At 48.4% G+C, this 22,662-nt stretch overlaps 1 protein-coding gene across 1 annotated transcript in view; it reads right to left on the bottom strand.

The window, feature by feature from the left end:
* ATL1 (atlastin GTPase 1) overlaps positions 1-18,486 on the bottom strand; it is a gene marked incomplete at both ends in the record, with an annotated part of 32,137 nt that extends 13,651 nt beyond the window's left edge. Inside the window, 6 exons of the mRNA XM_080618713.1 lie at positions 1,693-1,749; positions 3,687-3,737; positions 4,439-4,543; positions 6,013-6,147; positions 6,497-6,744; positions 18,453-18,486. Of these exons, the coding sequence (XP_080474839.1) occupies positions 1,693-1,749; positions 3,687-3,737; positions 4,439-4,543; positions 6,013-6,147; positions 6,497-6,744; positions 18,453-18,486 (630 nt within the window). The remainder of the gene's footprint in view (positions 1-1,692; positions 1,750-3,686; positions 3,738-4,438; positions 4,544-6,012; positions 6,148-6,496; positions 6,745-18,452) is intronic.
* Positions 18,487-22,662: the final 4,176 nt, after the last annotated feature.

Genomic DNA, 22,662 nt, shown 5'->3' with positions numbered 1-22,662 from the left:
CTCTTGGTCTTTTAAAAGTTGATAATGGGATTGTTTTACAAGACTTGCTATCCACAAAACTGTGTGACTTCACAGCAAAACAGTCTTCGGTAAAATCAGAGCCTATTACCCAGTCCTAATGACTTAAGCATGTTTAAGTTTCCCCTTGCAGCCTCCTTTTTATTGACAGAGTAGGAAGTATTTCACTTTCACTGAAATATTTGGCTTCATTATCCTAATAGTTTTTAAATAAGGAACAGGAATATTTATTTAATGTCTGGCTTTTTTCTGTACTTCTTCTAGCTCTTGCTACTACGAGTCATCTATTTTTACTGGTAGCTTTCACATCATTTATCAGTCATTTGCCCATGCCAGCATCCAATATACCCTCAAAGCTCCCAAAAATCTTGATTTACCCATTTGTTGTATATTTTAAACTTTTAATTTTAGTTCCACTTCCTGACCACAGCCACCCTATGAACCCCTTAGGCCTGCCAGCATGGTGGTGAGGATAGCAGTTCTCTTTTTATGTTGGAACACAAAAGTAAATAGCCGTAACCCATTTCCAATTACCATTTGCTTTTTTACAGTATGTTTTGCTCTGTGCTGTTTTCCACTTTGGGAAGCTCACAAACCCCCATCCAACTACCACCTAACCTACCATGGATGCCACTTATAGTTGGACCAAGACATTAGCTATGTCGAAGAGCATCTCGTTAAAGGAACAATTTGTACAGCACAAGGCCAGAGCCGCACAGAAGGTGTTTTCCTTCTATTTGCCACCCTGAACATGCAATGAGCCTTGCAGCTCCAGTGCAACATGAGGACACATGGGGACCTTACAGCATCACCCCCTCCATCTCCTTAGCTCCCTGCTCACACCTGGTGCCACAGACCCCCAAAAGCTTCAAAACTCAACCACCTTCCAAGCCTCCCAGGCGCAAGGGTTCAGTGCAGCCATAATCAAAGCCACACAGAAACACGACTCCATCTGCCAAAGGACTGGAGCTTTAGTGAGCTGCCACAGCCCTGTCATGGGTACCCTCTGCTCCACTACCTTCTGCTTTGTCTCTTTTCATTCATACTCACTCTCTTCCTGGAAGGGGCTGTCACAGCCAACTATCCTTCCACCCCTGGAGCTGCTCACAGCCCTGGTCTCCAGAGCAAGCTGGCATCTGCCTGACACTCTCCCTTTTTTGAAAGCCAGCTTTTCACAGGTTGGAAGGCTGCAGGCTGAACAGATGTCCCTTATTTGAAGTGAAAGCCCCACTTAAGCCAAGCTTTCCCACAGCTCTGCTGTCACTCGTGAGAGCCCTGAGCTAATCCTCATCCTTTTGTTTCGCAGGCATAGGGATTCCCAGGGCAGGTGGATTCAAACCTCCCAGAGGAAAGGCTGGGCAGAGTCTCTGAGTAGACGGCATGACAAACCTGCTGCAAAACCTGACTGCTTTCCAGGCCTGGCAGGACAGGGCAGAGCTCTTGAGATGGCAAGAATTCAGAGGGGAAAGAGAGAGGAATGTTGGATACATTTGGAAGCTTATTTGGAGGCAAGCAAACACTAAGCCTTTTCCTTCGGGCAGCTGAAGTGCTTCTCTATCCCTATCTCCTCCAGTCCTGCAAACTGCAGTGACACCTCGTGGTGAAGCCAACCAGCTTGGGGACAAGCCACCTCCTGCACAGCAGACGGGAGCTGGCCAGGACCCTCGGACTCACCTGGAAAGGTTTCAGGAATGTCTCCTCCATGGCCAGCCGGCCATACTCGGTGAAAAGCTGGAAGGAGAAGCAAAGAACAACAGGAGTGTTAGCGGGTCAATGTGCATGGCCAGGCAGGGAGCTGTGGGCCATACAAGCAGCAAGGGACCGTTGTTGACTGAGGGCTAACAGCACCATTTGCAGAGCTGGAACAGAAACTGGTGAGCTGTATGCTTTTGGTTCACATCTGAGAGACATACAGAGCTGTTACAGAGAGCCACCATGCTGAGCCCTCATATGAAAGATCTCAGCCTGGAATTTTTGGCTGCCAAATCTGTGAAAAATGGCTCAAATCAGCGGCTTGCTATTGCTTTCATACCAACCAGGAACTTCACGTGCTACAGGGGACTGCTGGAACCCCTGCTCTCTTTTAAACACGCCAGGAAGAAGCGGAAATTAAATGAGAAATAAGTACTTTCCCTGCAAACCCCCACTGTGCAAAGACCGTGAGATCAGCCTCCCAGCAAAATATGAAGGCTCTCCAGTCTCTCTGGACTCTAATTTCTAACTGAAGGCACAATAATGTATTTCACAGATGCCTAAAAATGGGTCAGCCTGTTAAACAATAATGGCTTAAAATCCAAACTGAAAGATCAGAGTTGCACTGGGTAAGTCCAGTGTTAAAAAGGCATTATTATTAAACACATTTACTGACTGAAATTATACAGAAGGTCTTCAGATGCTAGTTTTCCAGCTGGAGCTTTTCTTTTCTTTTTCTTAAGCTCCTGGAAAAACCTACCTAGCCAAACAACCACCTAAACAGAAGAGAAAGCTAGAGGTAATACCAGGAAATGGGCAGGACACCTGTGTCACAAAAATCCCATTAGCTACTTGCCTCCAGCAGTCAGGGATGTAATTACTCTTAGGGGTCACCTGTACTGAGCCAGTACCAGATGTCAACATCCAGGCTTACAAATGGCTATCTAATTTCTTTGGGCTTCTCCTAACAGTACAAAGAATGAACAGTGAAGTCTTGCAGCATGAACAGTGCAACTTCTACATCAGTTTCCCTGTTGTTTAAGTCAAATAAGCACTTTTACTGCCCCTACTCACAGAGCAGTGGATGGACACTCAGCAGCAGGAGTACCGCAGATACAGAGTTAACTCAATGGTCTTAATTGAGTCCAATACATGGACTCAATGATCTTAAGAGGTCTTTTCCAACTGAAATGATTCTATGGTTTTATAACTAATCTGGATCCTTTCCTATTACCAGTCACTTTAGCCCCTTGCTACACATCACTGCATGTTTCCAGCCTCATGGGTCAGTCCTGGCCTCTAATGGGTCTCTACTTCCTGAGGAATCCCAGCATAATTCTGTGGAAGGATACACAGGCCAGTGTGGGCTATACCCAGACTATCTGCTGCAGACTGTGATGGGTGCTCCATACTGAGAGGCCTTGTGATGGGTACTCTGCACTGTCTGATGCTCTTTTAACCGTGTCATTAAAAAGTCAATCCCCTCTGACTGCAGCACCACCCATGCCAACTGGTCCCATGCAGTGTGGACATATAAAAAGATACTGCCTTCCACTCTGCAGCTTTACATAGCTGAAGACCATCACCACCTCCACTCTCAGTCACCTTTGCCTCATGACTTAGCAGTCTTGATTCTTTCAGCATCTCAGTGCCCTTCAGCCACTGGCTGCAGCACAAAGCACAGCCGTGGGCCTTTTGCAGCTCCATAGGTGCAAAGCAGTCCCTGGAACAGTCCTGGCGAGTGTTCCACTGACTGCCCTTCCAAAGGACCCAGGCCCCCAAGAAGCCACACTACAAAAGCATAAGCAAGACAGGTTTGAACCCAAGTGACTGTTCCTCCATGCCCATGAACCAATATGAGAACTGAGAAATGGAGGCTCCAAATGTGAAAATGCCTTTCCAGAGCAACAGTTTGCAAGTGCAGAGTGTAATCCAGGCATCCCAGTGCTGAGGAGCAGCAGGGACAAGGGTCTTACCTGCAAGTGCTGCAGATCATCCTCCTGCACATTCTGGGACAAGTTATAAACCTGCATTTAAAAACAAAAACTTCAGAACACTCAAAATGGCCTGTCCTTTGGGCCAACACAGGGGTCGGTGTGGTCCAATTCTACAACATTACCATGGGTACACAGACAGTCACAGCTGCCTGTGGTGCTGGTACAAGGCTCCAAGCACAGTCATACTGCTGGACAGACTCAGAGAGTCAGACAGACAGGCACTGCTGTTCCCTGTGCAGCAAAACACTCCAGCATGTGAGCGCCAGCCTGGAATCCTATCAGGTTCAAATAATGTTCCTTCTCCATTTTTATGATGTGCTGAGTTCTATACGAAGACACACTTTCCACATTCACGCTGCTCTCCAAGAGCAAAGGCCAGATGGTAGGAAGGGAAGCCCTAACATGCTATGTGGTTACTGGTGTGTGAGCACCTCTAGCCCCCTTAGTGCCAGCAGCACCAACACAAAAGCACCCCCAATTCCGCAGACCAAGGTCCTTTCCTTTTTGGTAGTAGGGTGGAACTGCTGCTGGCCCTGCTCTTGAGGCAAGATGAGGAGATGAGACTGTTCCCTGTGATGATGGAGCCATATGTGAATCCTGCACTCAGTGCAGCCAACACACAGGCCTTTAGCTCACCCACCAAAGGCCCTGGCTAACTGCTGTATTAGGCTGGTGCTAAGCTACTGGGTTTCTGCCACTTCCTTTTAGGAAGTGATTGCTGTGATTCTTACCTGTATTGAGCTGATCATTGTGCTTAGGGCAAACACAGTGGCTGAATCCCGCAGGGTGGACTGGCTGTCAAAGGTCCCCTGTGTATCCATCAGCAACACTGCAACCTAAGAGGCAGAAAGGTTCATGTCAGCTTGGATGCACCCATTCAGCATCTGCATCCAAGCAAAATCACTCATATGCCAAAGGGTTGCGGTTGGGGGTGTGAATGTCAGCTGCATTTTTGTACTGAGAATCTCACTGCTTCTGCCTCAGACTTAAAATTGGTGGAGGATAAATAAAAAGAACAGCCCCAGACACTCCAGACAATGCGATGACTCCAGCAGGCAGTGAAATGAACGTTATGCAAGGCAGAGGAGGTAACTGCTTTGCTCCTCAAATACTTGCTGTCAGTGTGGCTGGGTCTTTTCGGGAGTCTGCATTAGCTTCATGTCACAGAAGGCAAACACAGTAGTGCATCACACCTCCTTGACCCAAAACACGTTCAGCCAGTATTAGAAATCACATTGTGAATAATTCTGTGTCACTTTGGTGTCGGGCTCTTTGTTAAAGAGTAGATGAATACAAATATTCCTGCTGTAAATCAAATTTGCAGGATGCCCTAAAATCCAGTTTGCATTGTGTTTGACCATCCTGAATGAAGACACGCCATTTTATAGCAGCTACTGCTCTAGGCAGGGGATGTAGTTCGCAAGGATCTCAGATTCAAGATCTTTGGGAATAGAAGAAAAATAAACTCTGGGATACCCAGAGTTAGAAGGACACCTAGAGAGCACACCAGGGACACCCAGATGTCATATCAACTCATTGCATTGAACACACTGTCATGGTTTAACCCCAGCTGGCAACTAAGTACCGGACAGCCACTTACTCGCCCTACCTCTCCCCAGTGGGATGAGGAGGAGAACCAGAAAAAGGTAAAACCCACAGGTTGAGATAAGAGTAGTTTAATAATTAAAATAAAGTAAAATATTATACTAATACTACTACTAATAGTAATTGTAATAAAAAAGAGGATAACAGAAAGATAAATAAAACTCAAGAAAAACCAAGGGATGCACAGTACAATCGCTCACCACTCACAGACTGATGCCCAGCCTGTCCCCAAGCAGCAATTTCCACCCCTGGCCAACTCCCTTCAGTTTATATACTGAGCCTGACATCTACGGTATGGAATACCCCTTTGGTCAGTGAGGATAAGCTGTCCTGGATGTGCCCCCTCCCAACTTCCTGTGCCACTCTAGCCTTCCGCTGGCAGGGCATGAGAAGCTGGAAAGTCCTTGACTTGTATAAACACTGCTTAGCAACAGCTAAAACATCAGTGTGTTATCAACATTATTCTCAGACAAAATCCAAAATACAGCACTATACCAGCTACTAGGAAGAAAATTAACTCTATCTCAGCTGAAACCAGGACTCCCATTTATGGTAAGTTAGGGATATGGTATTGAAGACCTTCTCTAAACTTACACAGGCATTTCAGCCACCTAAGACAAGGCAGAAGAGTCTTATCAAAGCTCAAAGAGAAAAATGAGCTGATCAGCAACAGACAGCAATGCAACAGAGAAGCACACACCTTTTTACCATCAGGTTTGTCCACCAGGAAAACTTCACTCCATATCTGAATGCCGGTTGTCTCCCGCTCAGACCCTCCCCTCCAGGAGAAACCAGTCAGAGGCTCGTTGTAATCTCCAACCCAGTCCACTGCTTCCTGCAGGTAGGAACAAAAGAAGTTGCTGGAGTTCTCATCACACTTTGGTTTTATGCTTTTAATTCTGCGCTGCCTTCACCTCAGTGCTGGAGCAGTGCAGCCTCTATAAGGGAGGTTTCCTACAGGGTAGCAAACATATCTCAGCTCCAAAGCCAAGATTTCACTGGGGACCCACTGGTGCACATGGCTGTGGCTGCCCTTTATTTTGTGAAAATCACACTAACAAGAAGCTTGAGCATTCCTAGAGCATCAAGCCAGTGTCCTGTCCAGCTCATCTCTGGGTGGTACATGGGAGCAATGAGCAGCAGCACCATACCCCTGGGAAAAGGCACCTCAGCTGGAGCCATACCTTATTGTACATGTACCGCAGCATGAAGTCCATTAGGAATGATTTTCCTTTTCTAAAAGCTCCAGCGACAGACACAGCCACAACCTCTTTATCTCTGACAGCCTCTGAGAGGAGGATGCGGTTCAGTGCAGCTTCATCCAGTTCAAAGGAATGGTCATCTTTGACAATGAGGACTTGCACTGGTCCTGCTTTCCTCACGGACTCCTCCTCCTCTGAGCTCCATTCATAAGTCTTCTCTGCAAAACTACCTGTGTAAACAAGTAAAGCAAGAGCTGTTAGGTTCCTTCGGCAAAGTGCAGAATCACAGACAGCAGGGCTGGATGGGGTGGTAACAGGCCAACTAGCTCAAATACCCATCCCAAAATAGCACCATTCTGAGCAAATGTCTGTTGAATCTGTCCTCAGACATCTTAGTGGAGGCTCCATGCTATTTTGGGGCAATCTGTCCACAGGCTGCCTACAGGCAGAGAGTTCCCTGCTGGAATATCCCATGACAAAACACACCCGTTACTTTTTGTCCTGCAAGAGTTGACATGGAGAACAGATCACTCTTTTCTTGCCTGTTACAACTTCTTACATGTACAAATACTGCCATAACGCCACCATTAGCTTTTTCTCTGCTAGAAAAGAGAAGTCCAAGCCCCCCAGTCATCCTTGCCACCACATTATCTAAGCATCTGACTGCTGCCCTCTAGATACTCTCCACCAGGTCTTTCCTGAAGGCTGTCTCAAAAATGTCTCAGCATTCAAACATTCAAGGTGTCCAAGTACCTCATGTCCCTATCAAAGGACACTGCCTTCATGCATCCTGTGCAATTCCTGTTTCTGTAGCAACAGCAGAATCCTACTTGATCTGCATTCTGCACTAATGCTTAAAGTATAATCTGCTCCTTCTGAGACAGCCCCAGCAGGTACCACATACCCCATTAAGACACATGCCCATCCTGATAAAAGCCACTTCTTCACTCCCAAGTAGAGAGCATATAGCAAAGCACGGGCACTGCTCACTTTCCCACTTTGAAATGGCAAGGTTCCCTGCAGAGCTGCTTCCTGGCATAGAGGTGACTGCTGCCCAGGCTGTGTAGCATTCATATGGCCTTACAAGAGGGTCTCATCTCCATGCGAGGACCGGGCAGAAGTGACAAGGAAGAGGCTACAGCAGGAACATTTGGAGGCAAAGGACTCAGTGTTTGGTCACTGTACCCACACGTGGCAATGACAGCATGCCAGACACATGCGTATCACCCCCCTGATTCTCCAGGCTAGCACAGCTGAGATGATGACAGCTTTTAATGGCCTCATGGTCTGTTTGGGCTGTTTTGCCTACCTGACACAATATGGGAGATGGATGCATTTTAAGACCTGCTGTCCACAGACACTGCAGCCTTTGGCTTTGCAAAGAGCAGGCCAGCTCCAGTAATTTTCCTTTCGTTGTCTCCAAACTTCCCAACATAGGAAAGAGATGCCGAAGGTGATTAATCATGCCAGTCAGTTCACCTACAGCCACATGACATCTAACCAGCAGGAAACGGAGCGTGAGATGGAAAGTTCCCCAACATCTCTACAAAAACTTCCTGGTTTGTTGGCTCAGGCTGCAACTTTCCAAACATGGTAGCCTCAAGTTAAACCTCCTCAGGCTCTGTTTCAGACCCTGACCTCAGGGACCCAGTTTTCAGCCAGTCCCAGCTATTTCAAAGCACAAGGACTATGTGTGCACATGATAAAAGACAAGCTATAAATACCAAGAGGAATAGAGTTTGCCCATTCTGGGCCTCTTTATAAAGAAGCCTCCAGCAGTAACTTCATATTTTAAATAACAGCAGTGCTTTTGTACGAGTTTCTGATTTCCTATGGTCCCACAATGAATATCAGGATCATTAAGCCTGGTTGCTAGGGGATTTCTGGTGGCTCTCGGACATATACTACGAGCTTTCTTTGCTCAGAGTTTAAAGACAAAGATCTTTTCTTCCCAATGCTTGGAGGTTTTTTAGTGAAACAAAAGTCCCAAACACTCTGAAAAGCTGGACTCTCCACCAGAGTGCAGCAGCCCAGGACCAGCAGCACCGATCTCCCTTCAAACACCAGCCCCTGCCTCATACTAATGCTTAGGTGCCTCCAGGAAAAAAAACAAAAAATACACAGACCCAAAATCCAGGCACACCTTGCCAAATGACTTGAAAAATGAAGGCCTCTGAGAGCAGTCAGTCCGCTTGCTGCACACACCAAACACTGTTTCCAGCATTTTGATCTTCCCAACACATGTGCATGGACAGGGGCCAAAGGGCCATAGACTCACATGCTCTTTTTAAGCATTGCCATGCTGCAAGTGCCATATAAAGTCTACAATAGGAAATACTGCCTCTCCCGTGGTTTTCCCAACACTCTGGTCAGCAAATTGAGTGCAATTTTTTTTTTCTTTTTACAGCTGCACAGAAAAGAACAGTGGAGAGAGCCTTGTATGGGATGTGATTCATGGCAGAAGCAGGAAAATGTTTGTAAATCATATTAAATCTAAGCATTTCTGACTCTAGCCAAGCCGTCAGGGGTACAGGTAAAATAGCTGAACCACCTTCCCAGACCAGACAAATCCCACCTCCAGGCACACAAACAGAGGGAGAAAGGGACCAGCATTTCATTCGTCCCATGCTAGCAGTAAAGGAAGCCAAGCATCCAGCTGGCTACCAAGATGGGCAACAATCCTGCTGACTGCGGGCTTCAAGCACAAGGCAAGGCAGCACGGATGCTCTCAGCTCACACAGCTGAACAGACTGACAGTTCCGGTCAACGTTTCAAGAACCATGACAGGGAACTGAGAAAGTCCCTCCCATCCTTCTACAGGAGGGACCGCTGCTGCCAGATCACCCCTCCTGATGCCTGGACAGGATCTCTCAGGTCTTGTTCTCCCTCCAGTTCAGCTGCCAGAAAGAGCAACAACCAGTGCAGAGGAGAAGAGGTTGTGTTGTCCCTTCAGAATGTGAGAACCTGTATTTTTTTAGCAAGTATTGACAAGAGTTCTGGGAGAATGTCTCTACACACAGGTAACAGTCCAAAGTGGCCACAATTTCCTAGGGGATTTCCTTGCTTCCATCACCTGACCACTAGGAAAACCAAGCTGCTTGCACAGCACAGCAGCAAAACACAAAGTATTATGAGCAGGATATGTTGATTTCCCAGTTCATCGGAGACATCAGGAGGTTTATGATTATATTAAGCAGGTCTCTGAACTAATTTCAGCCCTGTTAGCCCTGCTTCTTTCATGTATGCCATCTGCAGACAAAACTCTGTCTTTCATATTTCTTTCCAGGTGATGAAACTTCCCCATTCTTCTTATTAGATTATCTGCCACGCTGGAGAGACAGCGATTATTTTGTAGAGATGGCTGCACATTTCAGGAAATCAATTATTTTAATTGGCCTTTCCGGCATAAGTTAGCTATCTGCTTTGAAGGAAGTTGTACCTGGCAATGGCAAAACATCATCTGGCCAAAAAGGGAAGGAAGGAGACCTCAGCGTTCCTAAACACACTCTTGTTTATACCCATTTTCTAACTTCACTCCTCCTTTCTGTCGGCTCTTTCTCGGCGCCCTGCAATTACGTCAATCCTCAAGCTGCTCATTCTGAAATTGCCAGGATACAGTTCCTTTTCCTCATTTCATAACAGCTCATTTCCATGACTCTAAAGCGGGGTGGACTCCACATCTCTTTTCCATATGGTGATTCAAAGCGGAAAGGTGAAGGAGGTCAGAATTTGCATTCATACCTACTGGGCTGTCAGAGAGCAGCAAGGAAATAGCCCAATTTGTGCAGACAGCCCATAATACACGACATAATGATGACTTTATTAGAGACTAAGGAAAAAAAAAGCATTTTTCAACTGCTCTGGTTAAAATTAAAGAAATTAAAGCAGAAAATTTCACGTTGTGCCTGTGTACAGCCAATGTCTAATGTATTTAAGCTCCTATAGAAGAATAAATTAGGCAAATTACATGTCACTAATTACGCAATGTACCTTTGGTGAGTGCTTGCGTAAGCCTGTTCTTCCTTAGCTATGGAAGAACAAGTCACAGCAATGCTGACTTCTTTCCAGAGACCAACTAATAAGTGAGCTTTTTCCTTAAATGAGTTTGCACAGTAAGTACATTTCATTCCAGAGAATGAAATGCAGCCATGACCCATCATGTGTGCAAATACAAGCTGCCTAACCAGACACTGAGAAAGCCAATTTGCCAGCCTGGCTCTCATGCTCTCAAGAGAGAGCAGGAGCCAGGAGCCTTACTTGTCCTAGCACTGCCCATGAAAAGCAGAGCCTGCAGCCTGGGCTCCAAACCCCCTACTAAAATACACAGATGTCATGTAGTGCTGCTATCCTGAGGGTATTTGAACCAAGTTACTTTACTGTGTAGAAAACCAGAAACTACCAAAGAGACAAAACAGAGGTTTGATGAGAAGCTTCAACTTGTTATTTCCCTGGAACAGAGCATCCCTGCATTGACCGGGTTAGGTTGCTTATCAGCAGCCCTCTGGGGATTAATTCTATCGGCAGTGATAGCTGTGTGGATCTTTTCTGAAGCTGTGTTCACCCCAGCTGTTTACATTACAAACGTATCACAGTGCCACTGATGATACTATGAGCCAAGCGCTGAACAGACCATACAGTCAGGCTTGATCCCTCCACACATTCTCCAGAGAGCTTCAGCTTCCAAGAAGCTTATCTGCTCTCCCAAACGGCACTGGCAAAGAAAGACATCTCTCTCCAAGCTGCAGTATCCCTTGCACTTATCACAGCCAACACGGCTGCTGTTGTGACATGAGTTCTGCTCCCTCTATTCATGCTGATCTACCTCTGCCACACGACAACCAGCCAACGATCATCAGCAAAGCTTGGAGGAGGCTGTGAAAGGCAGCATCACTTCAACCATGCACCAGACATCCTCTCCTCTCTGAGAAAGGCTAGCACAGAGCTCTGCATCTTATCCAGCTAATGAGGGAAAAATGAAACACAAAGCACTGAAGCAAAGCATATATATTGGACAGCCAGGGAAAAGGGGATGTTGTAGAGCAATAACCTGTATCAACCCTGCACAAAGGATGCGTGGTAGCTCCCAGCTGCATTCCGAAGTGCTGAGACTGCCATGCAAGCCTCGCCTGGACAGCTATGAGTTAGCAGATTCCCTCAGTGGAGGGCTGCCAGAAGGTGTCTAGACTGAGGTGCTTCTGGGAGACAGTGTGTCCTCGAGAGGAAAAAGCAGGGAAGCCTGGCTGGGTAAAGCCCTTTCTTACACCCATCTCTGCTCTGCACCACGCTCTCTGAAGTTTCCTAGCCAACAGCCTCCCGACCTGGGTTTAACAATACCCACACATTTACCATGCCCTTCTATATCCTACCTACAACTCCTGCATCCAGGGCACGGCTGACCACACAGCCACACAACTCTCCTGCACCCTGCTCACACCTCTGTTGAGATTTGTGAAACCCCCATGGAGTCAGAGGACCCCAGACCTGAGGAGGGGAACCACCACATGCCAGCCGGTGGCATCCACAAACCAGAGCCACAGAGCACCCTTGAAGCAGTACACATGCATGTACCTCCCTTGGGCCCCAGCCTTCCTACACTGTCTCCTTATGCTTGGGGCTGGTGGTCTGGGAAATACAGAAAAGAATGGGAGAGAAGACAGACCAAGACTTTCTCATGCCCAAGAGGGAAACCACTTGCACCTCCCCAGAGAGGATGAAGAGATGCAGTCACAGCTCTGCCATGAACTACAGTGCAAAGCAGGCTCTTGATACTCGTGGAAATGATGGGAAAATGACACAGCCTGCGATGAAGGCCTGCACCCAGGCAGCTGCAGAGCATTGCTTAGAAACAGGTGAAGAAAACTGTCATGTCGAGTTAGCCCTGTCCTTGGACAATCAAGACTGGCAGGTAAAAGGCCACAGCTGGTAGTTATTTGGGGTCTCCAAACCCCAAATGGATAGTTTGGGTCTTTGAGATCCCAAACTATCCTCTCCAATGTCAAGGTGAACTCTTACACCTCCACTGCACAGCAGTGTTAACACCTCTGCCCAATGCAATCCGCACTTCCATGCACTCCTGGCAAGCACTCCACTTCTCTGCACCCCAGGATGCTTACAGGGAGCCAAGCAGGGTGGATAGTGCTGCCAGGCTTGGTACTCATCCTTTGCTTATTTTGGAGCAGTGCTAAGATGTAGAGTGCACTCCTTGCTGCCAGCCCTGAGTCATCCAACTGGCAGCACAGCAACTTCAGCCTGAGCATGGCAAATCAGCCCCTCTTCCCTTTGGCAGACAGAACAAGGAGGTGAATGACTATGCTGATAACAAGAGTGGTTTGGGAGCTTCCTGCATAAAAGTGCTGACAAAAACAAGAGCTTGGATGATTACCAGCTACCAAACCTGTCTGTTACAACAGACGCATCTCAGATGCCAAAGTCCAATGTGAAACTTTTTAACAATGACACCTACCACCACTGACATGAAGCTATAGTGCCTTAGCTGGCTCTGAAACAACAGCAGTGCCTACCGCTGTGAAATTCCTAGGCTGAGCTCATTATTAACATGCTTCAGAGACACAGGCACACAACTGCTTTTGGAAGAAAGCAGATCAGACAGAGGTTTTTCTGGGACGTTTTTCAGGAAGTTTAAGGTCACATTAGTTACGCGATGTCCATGCCAGTTAGTGTCAAGACTGGCTGATTCAAAGGCAAGGTGGGCAATTCTCAGAGGGAACCTTCTTCCCACCTGTGTTCATCAAAAGACTGCTGTAAGAAAGTGCTATCAAGAGGCCACTATCTATTTATCAGGTACAAATCCTAGTCCTGCTCACTTACCCACATTTAAGCCTAGCCAGAACCAGGTGTGATAGGATGTCTGAAATTAATCTTGCAAGAGACTCCCCAACATAAGACATACATGGACCTGTTGGAGCGAGTCCAGAGGAGACCACAAAGATGCTCAGAGGGCTGGAGCACCTCTGCTCTGGAGACAGGCTGAGAGAGCTGGGGTTGTTCAGCCTAGAGTACAAAAGGCTGTGGGGAGACCTTAGAGCAGCTCCCAGTACCTAAACGGAATGACAAGAAACCTGGAGAGGGACTTTTGAAAAGGACCTGTAGGGATAGGAGAAGGGGGAATGGCTTTAAACCGGCAGAGGGGAGATTCAGATTAGATATTAGGAAGAAGTTTTTCACTTTGAGGGTGGTGAGGCACTGGCACAGGTTGCCCAGAGAAGCTGTGGCTGCCCCATCCCTGGCAGTGTTCAAGGCCAGGTTGGACAGAGCTTGGAGCAACCTGGTCTAGCAGAAGGTGTCCCTGCCCATGGCAAGGAGGTTGGAACTGGATGACCTTCAAGTTGCCTTCCAACTCAAACCATTCTAGGATTCTACAGTTCTATAAGAATAGGTCTCCAAAACTCTAGCTTCACTCCCAGCATGCATTTTCTGCATGGTCCTTCATCTGCTCTGTTTGTCAACAACCAGCCTCCCTCCACCACCAGTACTTGATTTAGTCAATTCTGGCATTAAATTATTTTCACACTTTTGTTGTTACAATTACCTAAAAAAAATATTTGGTAAATGTGCCACAAAATCTTAAGATCTATCATGAAAGGCAATTATACTCTGGAGAAAATGTTCATGTATGCAGAGAGCTTTAGATACATTTGACTGGCTTCGCAGAGTTTAGCACCTTCTCTGAAGCCTCTACCTCTTTTGGGAGATTTGTGTTCAGTTACTTTATTACCGTTAACACTTAACCTTCCTTCAACTTATAGCAAATGTGAGCATTTTTGGCAGGAACAGAGGAGCTGGGGTCTCTCTGGACTGAAGTGACTTTTGGAGGTTACTCACTGAACATCTTGTGCCTCCCAGAGCATGGTGATACCTGCACCAGACTCACTTCCCTGCTGGAGAAGGTTCCAGTCAGTGATGCAGGGAAGTTCATATAAGGCCCACTGCCTATGAGCATCACCTAGGCCCTAAACAATATTAATGTGTGCTGTTTCTCACTTATGGGCTTATCAGAGAAAACACAGCAAGAAACAACCAGCACCATGTGCTGCTTCTCCCTTCCATTATTTAGGCAGGCAGAATTCCATTATTCACGCAACACCGAAGCCTCTCACAGCATGGATGCAACATGAAGCATGATGAAGGCACCATGTTATTGCTGCAAGGCAGGTTTGGGGCATCTTGGTTCTTCCCCCAAAAGGGGAAAGGCAGGCTGATCTTGCTCCTGCTTATCTTGCAGTGGATCAGACCATGCTATTCAAATCCTCTGTACAACACCGCTGCCTCAAAACCAAAGGTACAACAACCAAGCTTAGCTTTTAACGTTGTCTTGTTTCTTCTTTCAAGTCCTAACATTTCATTCTCTTTTCCCATTTACAAGCTAGTAATTTGGTTGTGAATCTTCTCATATCTGGTGGCTTTTTGTGTAAAGGCCTGTCTGACTGAAACGTCTCAGCTTTCACTTTTCAGGACGTTCCCAGCATTCAGAGTCACAAAGAAATGCCAGTAAGTGGAATCTGAAAATCACTGAATCACAGAATGGTTGAGGTCAGAAGGGACCACTAGAAGTCATCTAGTCCAACCTCCCTGCTCAAGTAGGGTCACTTAAAGCACATCCACCATTAAAAATCTACCATAAAAGGTCAGAAATCAAATAAAAAACAGAAAATATGTTAGCACCATCAGGTAAAAGAAAAAAAAAAAAAAAAAGACTACCAAAATCATCCTTTTCTTGCCAGTTTAACGCACTGCTGTGTAGTCTAAAAGTGTGGCAGTGATGATCTGAGCCTGGCATGTGCTGGAGAGGAGTTCTTTCTCCATTAAACAGTTGCTCAGCCCTTCCTGGCAATCAGGCCCCTTCTGGAGCTCTCATGAATCTCATGTTCAGTTTGAAAATCCTGACCAAGAAGTATATATAACCTCTCTCTAATCCTTTTTCTGGTTTTAAAACTGAATTCCTGATGAGTGGGTCATTCTGATTATAACATGGCCCTGATGGGAAACATGATGGATTTCACACGATTTTTTCAGTCTGTGCTGCTGAAATGAGGGACTGGGAGCAGAGATCTCTAATGGCTTTACTGGATCAGAGGGAGCAGGCTGCTGAGCATCTGCAACTGCCAAGCACAAAGAATTTCAGAAAAATAATCAGTGTACTCCAAGCCTGCATTGAGCTGGCTGGACTTCACTGTGCCGATCAGGATTGAGACCAGCAATCCTTATTTTGGGAAAAGCAGGGCCCCCTACTCTTAGTGAGAAACTATACATGATTTTTTTTCACCTGCAGCTCCCTCAGCCATTCATCCAGCAACTAGCAGCAGTTGTGAGGTTTATGCACCACTTAGCACACTCAGTGAGAGAGCCTTAAATGATGCACAGCCTTATGCTGACCTTCTGCTCAAGGCTAAACCCTATGCTTGATGCATTACACACCCCTACACAAGCTTCCGGGGATGTACATATGTGACAGTAACCCAGCTTTGAGAGCTGACCGGGGGCAATTTCTTCTGGGTGCCATACAGTCACCCTAATTTGCTCTGTGATCTTTAAAAAGGCAAATTATATTCATGAAACAAAGGAGGAGGGTTGCACTAAGCAGCTGCTCATTTTCAGGCTTGACTAAGCAGAGAGTAACTAGGACAAAGTTTGATCCATTTCAAAATAGCGTGTATTTTTAATGACCTATAAGCCCATTTTCAGAACACAGCAAGGACTCTCTGCCTCAGTAACAGCCCCAGACTCCACCTTCGCCAGCAAGGCTGAAAAACGTAGCAGTAGAATAGTCACCCCACAGACTGATGTCACCAGACAATGCTGCAGTCACTGGATATAAACACATCTTTCAGGGCAATGAGGTTCTGTTATACAAATGTACACTTCTATTAAAGGGGGATTTTTTTTTTTCCTAGTAAAAATACAGGCATTTTGCTCTCTAATGGATTACCTGCAGTGTCACCCAGCCTGGCAAAATGGCAGGAAATCATTCTAGGAATGGGTAAACCTCTGCGGAAGACAGAGTATGATTTTGACCTGTGGATGGGTTGCAGCACAAGACAGCTAATCCCACAGAGATCCACTTGGATCCATGGGTGGTTCCAGATTCTTGCAAAACTCACAGAGAATCTATGGAAGAGTTCATCAGATCAGTGACACATCAGATTCACTCAAGTATGGCTTAGCAGCATGTTCAGAGTTAGGGATGTGCCCAATTGTCCTGCTGGACCAAGGCTACACTTTCCAAGACTATGTTTTCTCCTTTTAGATCCGTTTCAGCACCATTTGTATTTTCTTCTGCTATCAAACTCTGATGGGAAAGCACCAGCGCGTGTACATGTATGCAATATTCAACACACACAGAGACAGGACTGACACGTCTGTCACACGCTCTGTGAGACAAAGCTGAGAACATCACCATATTCACTGGGAAGTTTTCCCTTCAGTTTACTCAAGGGTATAACGACCTTCATCAAGAGGCACAGTCAAAAATAGCACCAATAAAATGTGTGCTGCTCATTTTCTCCCTTCTGTCTTGCAATAAGACCACCACCCGCTCTGTTTACTCAAATCACACACTCCGTTATCCAAACGCTTCTGCAAACATGTCCCTGAACTGTTAATCATTACCATGGGAAATACTACTCTCATCTATACAAATTATAATGTAATTTGTGTATCTAAACATCACAGCTCAGCTCACCTGCTCTGCCTGAGGAGGCAAGATACCATGAGCACTGATGAGTTCAAAGGGAATACAACTCAGAGGAAATGACAATTACGCTCGTCAGTAGCCTCAAAGAACAGCAAATGGCTGTATAAAACGTGATTTTCCACAAGACAGCACGTCAGTGGAAGTTGGTAAAGCAGTACATCACTAAGCACCAGATGCAAGATGAAAGCCAGCAAGAGCCCCTTTTCTAGCTCAGTATAGCCCACCTGTGGGACCAGCTTTGGATCCAGTGGAGCAGCAGCAGCTGCTGGTGGATCCAGGCCCACCGCAGCCAGGAGAAGGGAAGCCTTGCACGAATACCCTCCTCCTCCCTGTGTCCCTGCTCTGCTCCCTGGCGATGCTGTTGCTCTCTCCCCCTGGCTCAGGTGGGGTTTGCAAAGGGATGGATTTGAAATGGCCCCTGTCTGGAGGGTCTGACACACCAAGAAAGCCTTGCAGCCTCCAGAAATGTGAAGCACCTTTGTGCAGGAGCGACCTGACAGGGAAGGCCGGCAGCCCCGCCTAAAATAGGTGGGGTGAGCAGGACTCCTGCTCCCCGGCTGGGGCGGGTGGTGGCTGAGGTAACACCCCACCCCCGGGGACTGCGGGCAGGTGCTGTGGGGACAGGGCTGTCAGGGCAGGCCGATGGAGGGCGCGGGCAGCCGAAGGGCTCCCCGCAGAGGCGGCTGCTGGCGATGCCCGCCCAGTGTGGGGCTCAGGGCGGTGACAAACCAGGGGCGCCTCGGCCCGTCCAGCACCCCAGCGAGGCCCCCGGAGAGACGGGCACCCCCAGCCCAAACTTCCCTCCCCGGCCACGCTGCGAGCAGGCAGCAGGCGCAGCCAGGAGGGCAGGGGCAGGCGGACACCCACGCCACCGGCTCCAGACCCCGGAAGGAGAGGAAAAAGGGAGGGAAGATGCCCGTGTGTCCCCACGGGAGGAGCGGGGACAGGGCGGCCCTCTGCCGCCGCGGGCCGCCCAGCTCCTCCCGGGGAAGCCGAGCCCCCCACCACCGCCCCCCGCAGGCCCCGCGCCCGCCGGCGGCACCGCCGCCCCGCCCCGGCGGCCCAGGCCCAGGCGGGGCTGGGCTCGCCCTCCACCCCAGCGCAGAGTGGGCCACGGGCCGCCGCAGGCCCGGTATTGTTCGCGGCCCCAGGGCGCTGCCCGCCCCGCCCGGGCTCGCTGCCCCTCCGCGGGAGCCGCCCAGCCGCCGCCGCCCCCCCGCCGCCTACCCCAGCTGCTCCTTTCCCGGCGGTTCCGGGCCATGGCGGGGCGCGAGGCTGCCCGGGCCGCGGCAGCTGCGGGAGGTTCCTTGCGCGCTCCGAGCCGCGCTGCGTCTGCGGCGGTGGCGCGGGGCGGGCGGGGGAGCCGGCAGCAGCATCCCCGCCCGCCGCTACGGCGTGGCACGGCACGGCACGGCGGCCCCTGGGGCATCCGCCCAAGCCGCACCCGCCCGCGGGCACCCACTCGTGCACCAGGCATGGAGACCAGGGACACCCACCTCCCGGGGCAGCCATACCCTGCGACACCCTCACACCCAGCACCTTCGTGGGCACCCATACACCCATGGGGGCATGGCTGGGGACCCAGCACAGCCTGGGTGGACCCACACCCAGATCACTCTTACCAGAGCACTGGGATTGGGGAAAGGGATACCCACATGGGGGGCATCCACACCTGGGGACACTAAGCACGTTCATAGGCATCCCCATCTGAGGCACCCCCGTGAGCACCCATCCGTGGGGAGGCACTGGGCACATAGCTCCCCAGTTGGCCTGCCCTGTGTGTGATGGACTGGGATGGGGCTGACACACATTCATACCCTCCAGGGTGACACTTGCACAAATACCCACCCAGGTAGGATCACTCACATACAGCACCCAGGTGGGACACGCAACCCAAAGGAAAGCTATGCACAACAGCTCATGCACACACAGAGCTCAAACACGTCATGAACCCCACCTCTACAGTGTGCAGCGAGCACACAGGGACACATGGACTGAGATATCCCCAGAGAGATCTTGCTCTGGCATGTGGGTAAGTCAGCCCCAGCTCCCCCAATTCTTGCCTGTGCCGGCAGCATCCTCAGGCAGCAGGAGATACATGCTGTGCATGTGCAGGTGCAGCACAAAAGATCATAGAATCATAGAATAGTTAGGGTTGGAAAGGACCTCAAGATCATCTAGTTCCAACCCCCCTGCCATGGGCAGGGACACCCCACACTAAACCATGCCACGCAAGGCGTCATCCAACCTGGCCTTGATGAAGGCCAAGGATGGAGCATTCACAGCCTCCCTGGGCAACCCATTCCAGTGCCTCACCACCCTCTCAGTAAAGAATTTCTTCCTTATATCCAATCTAAACTTCCCCTGTTTAAGTTTGAACCCATTACCCCTTGTCCTGTCACTACAGTCCCTGATGAAGAGTCCCTCCCCAGCATCCTTGTAGGCCCCCTTCAGATACTGGAAGGCTGCTATGAGGTCTCCACGCAGCCTTCTCTTCTCCAGGCTGAACAGCCCCAACTTTCTCAGCCTGTCTCCATACGGGAGGTGCTCCAGTCCCCTGATCATCCTCGTGGCCCTCCTCTGGACTTGTTCCAACAGTTCCATGTCCTTTTTATGTTGAGGACACCAGAACTGCACACAATACTCCAAGTAAGGTCTCACGAGAGCAGATGCAGCTTGAGGACCCAGGCTTGGGCACCCCTGGGGAAGATCTAGCTGCAGCGTAATTTATAATATGCACCTTCCCTCCAGATTTCCCTCTTTAACAACAAGTGCTTGTTCCCTCATATTTGGGATTGATTAAGCACTCTGCCATGTAAGACCATGACTCAGCCCAAGCGCACAAGAATGCCCAGGTGCAAAACTTGGGCAGGGGAGCAGTGATGCTGGCTCCGCATGCTGGCTGACTCAACATGCCCCTTGTGCCTTGGCCCCCTCAGCCAAAGCTTCCCACCTGGAGGAATGCAAGGAGCACGTTCTCGTCTATTTTTCCTTGTCTTCCAGTGCTTTCTTGCCAGCTGCAGCCTCCCAGGCCTGTGTTCATTGTGCAAACCCAGGAAAAGTGTTGAAGCCCTCTGCAATGCCAGCCACAGAGAGCTCACCTGCTCCCACCCACACTCTGCAGACCAGCACATGTGTAAACACACTTGTCCTCAGCTCATGCTTGCCCACACTTTTGATGCCAGCAAGGTGCCAGAGTTGACCTGTCTCTGAAGCCACAGCCCTGTGCTGCTCTTCGGAAGAAGCACAGCACAGTGCTCAAGGAACAATGGATTAAACTGGAAATGTGACAGTCACCAGAGGATTCTGTGGACCAAAATCTGGAAGGATGAGAGGGAACTGTCCTCTCTGAGGGCGGTGGCAAACCAGGGGCACCCAAGACTGCAAGAGAGATTCTGGGAGAGTGCTGCTCATTTCTGCGCTGCTAACCTCCAGTGGTCAGGGAAAGCTGTGGCCATCCAGCGTTGCTGGATGCACAGGAACAAGCAGGATCCACTCTTCATTTCTGGAAGTGGGAAGAATGTTCACAAGTGAATCAATTTTCTCTTCCAGGCAGCTCATCCGTGCTACAGCCATGTGTTACTGCGCTCCCATTGATGTGCTGGTACTTAATTTGTAAGCGCCTTTTCCAGTACTCGGCGACTGCCTCCCGTTGGCTTCCTTGCTGTGTTTACAGCATCAGAGCAAAACATATAATTTCAGCTTGCTGAAGTGCTGGCTCACGTGGCAGGCAGCTGAATCCTCCTACCCGCAGCTGCTGGGCACTGCAACCGTGAGGAGCTCAGCCGCTCGTGGCCTCTGCAGAAGCTCCCTTATGATTTTTATAAATAATCCCTGCAATTGCACGTGCCTGCTGCTTCTTTGAAGTGGCAGAGAAGCAACCGGTATCGTGAGAGGGGGGATTTCTTACACTGGATACTGTTGGAGGGGTTCAAATAGGTTGAAAGAGGAGATTAAAAGAAAAGCAGCTGGGAAACGGAGAGGGGAGTAAAAGAAAGAAGGTGGAAAAGAAGATCTGTTCATTTGAAAGTCTAATTAAACTGAGATGGGCTTAGGTCCTGTATTCCTCATTTCCTTTGAGAATTGCTGCTTAGGCCAAGCTTGTACTCCCCATTTACTGGCATTTTCTCCCTTTCCATTATGGCACATGGTGTCAAAATTAAAGCAGAGCAGAGAGGTTTGATCCTGTGCTGTGCTGGGGGGATTGACTGCATGAATTCCTGAGGCCTTTTCCTGCATTATTTCATCTGATCCCTAGTCAGGGGGTTTTGCAGATGATTTTGTTTCTGGGGGGTGACTCAGCATTTGTTCATTTGCACCCACCATCCATCCCTTCAATCCACCGATAGAGCCTTCTTTTATTTTTCCAGTTGCAAACAGCACTTCCTAGGAAGTATCTTTACATTCTTGGTGCCCAAGTTGTCAGATCACAAAGAGCTAATTTCACAGCAGACATGCTGAACAGGCACGCAATGGAAGGATTCTTGAGGAAAAATAATACTCCACAGAGATAGACTGCAGGCAGGGGATCACCCAGGCTGATGTGCCAGGAGATACAGTGCTGAAAAGGCCCCAGAATTAGGAGAGAACCTGGGTTTAAATCCATTATGTGTACTGCTCACAGAGTGTGCAGGGCAGTTTCATAATTTACCTTGATTCGACTGGCCCACTTACACAGTTGCTTTTGATATCCCCAGCCCTTCACAAACAGAAACCTGCTGCCTTGTGCAATATTTATGTAAGAGGTAGGAAAGAGACGCCACAAAATCTCTGCTCTTTCTCAGGTGCCACCAAGTACTCGCCAGGACTTGCTGTTGAGGGAAACCATGCCGTCTGCACAAGTTTTCCTTGCCATGACACAGACAAGTCTTACCCTGAGTGACAGCTGTTCGTATGGTGATTATACAAGGTTCTTGAATATGTTTGCTTCTTCCCTGAAGTTATTATTATCACTTCTGCCTTCTCAGTCTTCACTCTTTCACTGCTTATGCTTAATTGCATGGGAAAGTAAAAGGATTATAGATCTCAACTGTACTTGAAGAGCATTACATGGACTTCTCCCAAGCAGCTGCACTCTGTGGTGGTGAATTGTCATTGTTTTAATTTCTCTATTCTTATTCATGGGTGAAGAGGCCACAATTACTAGCAAATACCAGAAAGTGATAAAACAGGATCAGCTTTTTCCCCACTCTTCTTGAAGGCTGAAGCTGTCCTAGCATCTTTCTGTTTTTTTCTTACTGAAATATTTTTAAGTAAAGCTGATCTTTGTTGCTGAGGAAACCCTTCTATTTCGGCTGTTCCTACTTCTCACTTTGAATAGTGTTATGATCGCCTACATTTACATGGGGTTTACAGCCAAAGGAATTATCTTTGCTTCTCCTGTAAACATGATTGCACACTATTGCTGTAACAGAGCCATTCTATTTCACTCATAGAG

Source organism: Psittacula echo (genome assembly GCF_963264785.1).
Source record: "Psittacula echo genome assembly, chromosome: 5".
NCBI classification, from domain to species: Eukaryota; Metazoa; Chordata; class Aves; order Psittaciformes; family Psittacidae; genus Psittacula; species Psittacula echo.
Note: the sequence above shows the minus strand (reverse complement) of the source record. Positions and strands in the feature narration are given on the sequence as shown.